The following is a 9248-nucleotide window of genomic DNA, read 5'->3' as shown; positions in this document are numbered from 1 at the left end:
TTAAGGCTATGCCTGCTGGATGGAAGTCATCTAATAATTGTATTTAGAGCTGGATTTTTCTTGTGCAAGCTAGGAATTTGGGAATTTCTAATCCCCAAAGATCTGTTGGATATCCGGTGAGGAGCAACTTCCTTCAGAAGCCAGAGATCACAAATGAGCATAATGAATATTTATTTGTTATTTCCTTTTTTAAGATACAAAATGGGCCCACTGAGATTGAGAGCTAATTTAATCAAGCACAGCTCCCAAAACCATTTTTTCATTCCTTTAGCATGAACCAAAATATTAGCAAGAGTCTCTCTTGGGTTCTTTGGCTCAGTGCAAATCACATTTTTGTATTTTATTTTTTATACTTTCATTTTTTTTCCTAGCCTGAGATCACCCCTTTAGCTGAAGGCATAAAGGTTAAAAAAAAAGTCAAGATGGAGGCTTTGATCACATTGTGGCCGCCATCTTGATTTTTTTTTTAATCTGCCTCCAGGTGGCTCAGCTATCAGATGATGTAATTTTCCAGCAAAAGTATGCTGCAAAAAATACATTACAAATACAAATAAAATACAAACATACTTTTAAAATCATGCCAGGTGTATTTGTTGAAAAATTCTGTAAAGGACCTTAAATTGAATAACATCAGTTACAAATCTAACTGCTACATTTCCACAAAGGCAAAGCTTTATTCTGTGAGAGATGTTTGTGCTGTGTAATTCAGCTGGCTTCTCTAATTTATTATTTGAGATTTGTGGGGAAACCAAAGAATTTGGGTTTATTCAGCAATCAGGTTAAATATATTCTAAGGACCTACTGTGTGAATAAATGTCGGACAGGGAATGTTGAAATATTGAAATTTATTTATTGAAATATTGGAGAAATATACTCTTTTAACTATAGTTAATTGCATACATAGGTGTCCACAGAGGATTCATTGGAAGATATGGTGTGTTGGTGTCATGAATTCAGTTCTGGGACTTATATACTAAATAATGCTACTAAATAATGGTAAAGCTCAGCCTGCAACATTACAACGTGGACAGTATATGGTTAGGAACAGACGCCCGTAATGGTATAACAAGCATAAAATACAAGTAGTCCTTGACTTATGCAGTTAGTGACAGGTCGAAATTACCACGGAAATGAAAAAAGAGACTTATTCATACTTATGACTCAGTGGTGGGATTCAAATTTTTTTTACTACTGGTTCTGTGGGTGTGGCTTGGTGGGCGTGGCAGGGGAAGGATACTGCAAAATCTCCATTCCCTCCCCACTCCACTAACCTGCTTTCCAGCTCCGTTCTCCTGTGCAGGGCAACCAAAGAAGACCCAGCTGGGACTCAGGAGGCAGAGAATAGATGGGGTTGGCGGGGCCAGTCAGAGGCGGTATTTGCCGGTTCTCTGACCTACTCAAAATTTCCACTATTGGTTCTCCAGAACTGGTCAGAACCTGTTGAATACCACCTCTGTTTTGACTATTCTAGCATCCCTGGCATCATTGATCAAAATTCAGGTGCTTGACAACTGATTCATATTTATGATGCTTGCAGTGTTCTGGGATCGTGTGATCCCTTTTTCGGCCAGAATCACTTAAGGCCCAGGTTACTAACTAAACAGCTGTAGTGATTTACTTAAGAACCGTGATAAGGAAGATTGTAAAATGGAGCAAAACTCACTTAACAACAGTCTTGCTTAGCAATGGCAATTGGGGTTCAATTGTGGTCATAAGTCAAGGATTATTTGTAATGTTATGACGAGCATAAAATGTTCAGGAACGAAGGATGCCAATATGACACTGTCATTGCTTGCTTGATTGGGAAGAATGAAGCTCTTCCATAGTAAGAGATGTCAAAATCAAGAGAAAATCACAGAAATTTTGACTCATTGCATGGCTCTTGTAAGAATAATACTGTTAATAATACAGCTTGGTAAGAATAATACTGTTGGACCAGTGGCTCCCAACTTGGGTATCATAGATTATGAATCATTTAGAAGCTAATTACGCGTCCCAAGTAAGCATTTGTGAAGCGGCTTCTCCAATACTCAGCTCGGACTTCATTTTTATTCATTCATGATGGCCTATAATAGAAGTATAGAAAGTAGAACACTCGATTAGTTTTCTCAATCTACAAACCGTTGCCTTGAAAGTCAGTGGCCTCCTTCTGATCCTTCGGCACCTTGATCCAATTGATAGAATAAGCAGAATGACAGTGTTGGAAGGGACCTTGGAGGTCTTCTAGTCCAACCCCCTGCTCAAGCCAGATACCCTATAACATTTCAGACAAACGCTTCTCCAATCTCTCTTTTTTCAAAAAAAAAAACTTCCAATGTTGCAGTTCCCACTACTTTTAGAGGCAAGTTGTTCTACTGATTAATTTTTCTGTCAGGAAACTCTAGGGCGGCTCTTTCCTTGATTAGTTTCCATCCGTTGTTTCTTGCCCTGCCTTGAGATGGTTTGGAAAATAGATTGATCCCCTCTTCTCTGTGGCAGCCCCTCAAATATTGGAAGACCCCTTCTTTCCATCAGACTAAGGTAAGGCAAGGCAAGGTTTCCACTGTCCAGTTGTGACCTACTCTAGGAGGCAGTGCTCATCTCCATTTCATTGAGGCAGCACTGTCCAAAGACATTTCTGCAGACATGTGGCCAGCACGACATCGTGGAGTGCTGTTACCTTCCCACCAAAGTGGTACCTATTGATCTACTTGCATGGTACCTATTGATTCACTTGCATGGTACCTATTGATCTACTTGCATGGTACCTATTGATTCACTTGCATGGTACCTATTGATCTACTTGCATGGTTTCTGCTGCGGTAGGTTGGTAGGAGCCAAGGCAAGGAACTGGAGCTCCCCCCCCCTTGTTCTCAGTTGAAAAGCTGAAAAGCACAGCATCCTTAACTGCTGAGCCATTGTGCCCCTACCTAAGACTAAACATACCCAATTCCTGCAATGGTTCTTCCTATGTTTTAGCTTGATGATCGCTTAATCATATAAAAGGCTGAAGGATATAAAAGAAAGAAACAGGGAAAGCCCTCTTTAAATCCTAGAGAAAGCTACAGCAAAAGGTGTTCATTAACTTCTGAAGGAAAGGTATCCCATTCCTGAGAAAAAAGCTTCAAGGGTTGTTTTGAAGATCAAGTCAATCAGGAGAATTCATCCAACGATTTTAGAATAACGAGCCACCCAAAGTTAGAAGTGATTAAATAATCCACTGGACTGTTTAGGCTTCCCCTCTAAGTGTTGGTATCCTTGCAAAACTGAAAATAAGCCACAGGTACAAAGCAGGAAACCTCTGGCAGTGAGATAGGATTCGGAAAGCTTTGAGGCAGTGGCGGAATTCAAATAATTTAACAACTGGTTCCCTGCCCTAATTTCTTCCAACAACCAATTCACCAAACTGCTCAGAAAGTTAACAACCAGTTCTCCCAAACTGATGAGAACTGGCTGAATCCCACCACTACTTCGAGGATGCGCTATGAATAAGTTTGTACTAAATATGGCAAAAGGGATTAGCCAAGTGTAATTACTAACCGTGTGGAAAAAAAAATAGACACAGGCGTATGGTAAATAACCAAGGAAGGTTTGGGTTTTTTTTGTATAAATATCTGAGCCAACTTTTACTCAGGATGCTTAATTCCCAAGCTTAAGGTTCTCTATTTCTGTAGAAATAAACAGTTAAAAAAGATTTCTTTCCTTGTTCCAGCTTAATTTATTGCTCCTTGGAAAAACACAAACACAGCTAAAGCGTCACCCAAATGATCACTGCTTACCTGTTTAATTCTCCTGCGTTTCTCCCCATTAAGCTTCAGGCAGACTTTACGACCATTTGTAAAGTACATCCTGCATATATGCAAATTAGAGACCAAATTAGACAAAGGGTTGTTTAATGTTATTAACATTCATAATTAATTGACTGTCAGTGCAATTGTGAAGCCAACCCACCTGTTTTCTCACCTCTCCAGATTGTCTGCTGCAAATTCAACATACCCACAACCCGTGGTGGGATTCAAAAATGTTTACTACCAGTTCTGTGGGGGTGGCTTGGTGGATATATCTGGGGAAGGATTCTGCAAAATCTCCATTCCCACCCCACTCCTGGGAGAAGGTTACCACCGTTTCTCCAAACTACTTCAAATTTCTGCTACTGATTCTCCAGACCTGGTCAAAACCTGCTGAAGACCACTTCTGCCCACAACGGTTGACTTGAAACAAGGAAGACCTAAGACATAACTGTGGAAACCGTATGCAAGATTTCCATATTCCTTTGGATGGGAAACTATACACCTGGCTACTAGGACAGGTAAAGGAGCTAAGATCACCTTGTTCTGATCCTGATTTCAGGATATGATCAACAAGAATCTGAAAAATCCTAGGAGATTCAGGCAACAATCCTTGGAAGGACTTTTTCTAACAAAGATAGAGATGTGTGTTTCAAGCCATGGATTTGCAACTAGACATTTGACTGACTTTATTTATTTTATTTTATTTAGTTGATTTGTCAATCACCTACAAGATAATAGGTAAAATTATAAACATGAGTAAGAATACAGGAAATAGGTACAAATAAATGGGGACAATAGGACAGGGACAGTAGGCACGATGGTGCACTTATCCACATCCCTTACAGACCTCTTAGGAATGGGGTGAGGTCAATAGTGGCTAGTTTGAGGTTAAAGGAGTGGGGGTTTGAGGATGTAACAACAGAGTCAGGTAGTGCATTCTAGGCATTGACCACTCCGTTGCTGAAGTCGTACTTTCTACAATCGAGTTTGAAGACTTGTGTGAAATAATGATTTTTTATTATTTCTTGAGGTTTACTTTTGTTTCTGCCAGCTCAGTGATTGTGGGTTTGAACTAATTATTTTGTGGTCTGCTCAGACCTTTAAGGTTTATAGTGTCTTATATAAATTGAACAAAACAAATCAATTTGTCTGCAGCCCAAACCAAAGTATCTTGCTTTTCTGTTGGCATTGCCCTTGACATCATGTGAACAACGGATTAAGCACAGCCACGGAGGCTGAACTAAGACACAACATGACTGCTTTTCTAGTATGCATCTTTCCCCCCAGGGGTGGGCTTCCCCAAAATTAGCAACTGGTTCTCCGCCTGGTTGCTGGGTGGGCCTGGCCATGGTGGGTGTGGCCTACACCACGCCCACCATAGCCGCAGCCTCCTACACCACGGCGGCGGGGGGTTCATCCTCCCCGGGCTCCAGAGGCTTTCCTCGAGCCTTCAGGAGGGCAAAAATGGCCACCCCAGGCTCCGAAGGCTTTCTGGAAGCCAGAAACAGGCCCTCCAGAGCTTCCGGGAGACCCGTTTTTCACCCTCCCCAAGCCTCCGTGCGGGGCCTGCATTTACCTGGGGATACAAAACGGGCTGTGTGGAGACTTCTGGGAGGGACGGGGTGGGCAGAGCCAGCCCGGCATTGCAACTACCGGTTCGGCAAACCAGATGTAAAATTAACATCTGGTTTGCCCACCCTTGCTTATCCCTATTTTTATGAGCAGGATGCAATGTGCATGAAGACTGGTGGTGATAGTGGAAAGTCAACCTCAACATTCAATGGAAAACAGAGCCATGATGTGACCAATGGTGTCCTCGACCTTGCAACCAATTTTTTAGCGACCGTTCGCACTTACAGCAGCACCAACAAAAAAAGTGACGGATGCCTGTTTTTCACACTTACGACCGTTACAGCAACTTCATGGTCACATGATCAAAAGTCATGACTTATGATGGTTGCCGCATCCAACGGTCATGGGACCCGCTTTTGTGACCCTCTGACGAGCAAAGTCAACAAGGGAGCCGGATTTGTCACTAACTGAACGACGGCAGGGATTCCCTTAGCCACTGTGGCCAGAGAGATCACCAAAGGGGGAAAAAAGTCCAGAACTGCCTCACTTAGCAATTGAAATTTTGGGCTCAATTGTGGCTGTAAGTCGAGGACTACTTGTAGAGCAATTCAATAGTGCCAACAGGACAAAGCAGGAGGACACCGCTCAACTACTTACATCAGCTCCTCTCGGCTACAGCTGCCGCTTGGCATGAAGTATTCGATTTTAGCCACATTGCCCAGGTTTGAAATAGACCTAGCGGTTGCTTGTGATCTGCAGAAACAGCGCTCACGGCTGGAGAGGTGAAGTCCTGTCAGTGATCACATAGAGAAGGTGAGGTGAGTTCTTCCCCTATCCTTCAGAATCATCTAAAACAGTGTTTCTCAACCCAGCCAGAAGTGGACTGGTGCCAATTTGCACCGGTTCTGGCAGACCAGTAGCTACGATTAGGCACAGTTTGGCAAACCAGCAAATCCCACCACTGGCTGGCCCCGACCCCACCCATTTTGGGGGGCTGTTTTCAGGCCATTTTTCAAGCTAAAAACAGCCCCCCAAAACAGCCCAGAAAAATGGCCTGGAAACGGCCCCCAAACAGGCTTTGGGGGGCATTTTCAGGCTGTTTTCTGGGCTAAAAATGGCCTGAAAAATGGCCCCGAATGGCCCAATAACCACTCCAAAAATGGCCCCCAAACGGCCTGGAAACGACTCCAAAATGGCCTGTTTGGGGGCTGTTTTCAGGCCATTTTTCAGGCATTTTCAGGCTGTTTTCCAGGCTAAAAGCAGCCTGAAAAATGCCCCCCAAACCACCCAACAACTGGCCTGTAAATGGCCCCCAAAACGGCCTGAAAATGGTCTGTTTTGGGGGTTGTTTTCGAGCCATTTTCAGGCTGTTTTCTGAGCTAAAAACAGCCTGAAAATGGCCGCAAAACCACCCAATAATAGGCTTGGAAATGGCTTGGAAAATGGCCTAAAATGCCCCCCAAATAGGCCAAAAAATAGGGCGAAAAAAGGGGAGTGGGGGAGGGCCAGCCAGTGGTGGGATTAGCCTCAACCAGCTGAATCCTCCCTCTTCCTTAGGCGAGTGGCCAGGAGCCAGGGCTGGGTGTGATGAGTGACATTACCCACCCAGTCACACGACCAACTTGTCACGCCTACCCAGCCAGAGAACCGGTTGTTAAAAAAATTTTCAGCCCACCACTCAACCCAGCGACTTTAAGGTGAGTGGACTTGAACTCTCAGAATTCTGGGAGTTGATGTCCACCCATGCTAATGTCACTGAGGTTGAGAAACACTGATATAATCTATGGGAGGGTTTTATTCTCAAGGCTTCCATCGTTTCCCCTAAGAAAACACAAGAAAACTACCAATTCCCCTACGATATACTTTAATTAATATCATCTGTCTATCTGCCCATCCATCTGTCTGCCTGTGCCACTTTAAAGAATGAACAGGAAATGAGGTAAATAAGAAATAAGAGGGGCAGAAGAAAAAGATTAAAAAGCAGTGACTTTTCATCTTCTTTGATCTTCAGTGTAGAAAAAAGGGAGCCACGAGGAAACCTCAGACTGAGAGGGTTATACTGTGGCTTCCTTTCCCGCCCCCCCGCCCCCATATTCTATGTTTTCTAATTATCAAACGCATAAATCACAGGTTTTCAGCAAAAAGCTCATAAAGGGTTTCCAGTAAAAATGTACTTATAGTTTTTCCACATTCAAACAAGTCAATTTGCCTATCCTTTCCTTCCTTCCTTCCTTCCTTCCTTCCTTCCTTCCTTCCTTCCTTCCTTCTCTCCCTCCCTCCCTCCCTCCCTCAGATCATTTAACCTTGCATGAGAGTTACACAGCAAGACAGAAAAACAAGGATGATAAGCAAACTTGGTTTCGTCATCAAGGGAGATGATTCTTAAGATTAAGAATCTGTCAAAATAGATAGATAAACTGCACAGATTGCACATATGGCTTCAATCATAAATACATTCCCATATAATGGGCTGAATAGCTTCCTTCCCTTGACTCTTCCTTCCCACAAGCAAATGTTACTTCCCTGTTCCAGGGATGTTTTCAACTCTCTTTTCTCCACTTCAAAGGCAGAAACAGACATTCAAGTGGACAAGGAATAGAGAAGGCAACTCCAAATAACACAATAGGAAGGGACCTTGGAGATCTTCTAGTCCAATGCCACCTTCGAGCAGGAGACCCTATGCTATTCTGGATAAATGGTTGTCCAATCTCTTCTTGAAAGCCTCCAGGGATGGAGGACCTACAACTTCTGAAGGCAAGCCATTCCACGGCTTAACTGTTCTCACGGCCAGGAAATTTCTCCGTAATTGTAGGATGGCTCTTTCTTTGATTAGTTTCCACCCATTGTTTCTTGTTCTGCCTTGAGGTGGTTTGGAAAATAGCTTGCCCCCCCTTCTTCTTTGTGGCAGCCCCTCCAATATTAGAACACTGCTCTCATGACACTAGTCCTTTTCATTAAACTAGACATACCCAATTCCTGCAACTGTTTTTCACATGTTTTAAGCTTGATGATAGCTTAAGGATATAAAATGATGAAGAAGAATAAAAAATAAGGGAATCCTTCAAACAGGGAAAGTCCCCTTTAAATCCTAGAGAAAGCAATAGCGAATGTGATATTTCTTCTTATTTCTAGGTTACCTAAAAGTTACCCACAATTATGCAAAGAAATTGCACGAAGGAGCGAGAAGCAGAAGAAACAGGAAAGGAGTCAGGAACATCTGGATGTGAGCTTGGAAATGCCTCCCTTCTAGAACCAAATCGTGTTTTTTTTTACCTTCCATGAGAGCCACACTGCAAGCCAGAAGAACAAGGATGGTGAGGAATGCCTGTTTAAGCATCTCTGCGTTGAGTCCTCTTTCCCGCTTGCGATCCAGAGACAGAATGAGGTGTTCATGTCGGGGCATTCAAGCATTTATTAGCCTAGATGCACCCACTGTTTTACATTAGGGAATCCCCATCCTTACTTTCACTTCCCATTTATTTACATTATCAAAGGAACCATTCTCTAGGTCCTAATGGTTATACACCCACGTTGTGGACTGCAACTTTCCTTTCCCAAAACTTGTTTGATACTTCTCCTCTACGGATGTAGACATGTCTGTGCAACTCCTAGGCAATTGCCTTGACAGATCAGCACCTTTCGTAGTAATTTAAGTTGCTGATGATCCAATGTTTGGGATTTGGGTGGGATTCACAAATGTTTATTACCAGTGTGGGCCTGGCTTGGTGAGCATGGCAGGGGAAGGATATTGTAAAATCTCCATTCCCTCCCCTCTCCTGGGGGAAGATTACTGCAAAATCCCATTCCCTCCCCACCCCACTAACCTGCTTTCCAGCTCCATTCTCCTGTGCTGGGCAAACAAAGACCCAGCTGGGACTTAGGAGGCAGAGAATATTTATTTGTTTG

The 9248-nt window shown here is 43.1% G+C and overlaps 1 protein-coding gene across 1 annotated transcript; it reads right to left on the bottom strand.

The window, feature by feature from the left end:
• Nucleotides 1-830: 830 nt before the first annotated feature.
• On the bottom strand, nt 831-8760 carry LOC148125388 (uncharacterized). The gene is made up of 4 exons (XM_087935761.1): nt 8616-8760; nt 6000-6132; nt 3759-3828; nt 831-2066 (listed from the first exon to the last, which is right to left on the bottom strand). The coding sequence occupies exons 1-4, from the start codon at nt 8743-8745 to the stop codon at nt 2049-2051; spliced, it is 351 nt and encodes a 116-aa protein (XP_087791887.1). The 5' UTR covers nt 8746-8760; the 3' UTR covers nt 831-2048.
• Nucleotides 8761-9248: the final 488 nt, after the last annotated feature.

Source organism: Pseudonaja textilis, chromosome 6, assembly GCF_049901715.1.
Source record: "Pseudonaja textilis isolate UNSWEBS1 chromosome 6, rPseTex1.2, whole genome shotgun sequence".
Lineage (NCBI taxonomy): Eukaryota > Metazoa > Chordata > Lepidosauria > Squamata > Elapidae > Pseudonaja > Pseudonaja textilis.
This window is presented reverse-complemented; position numbering and strand designations above follow the sequence as displayed.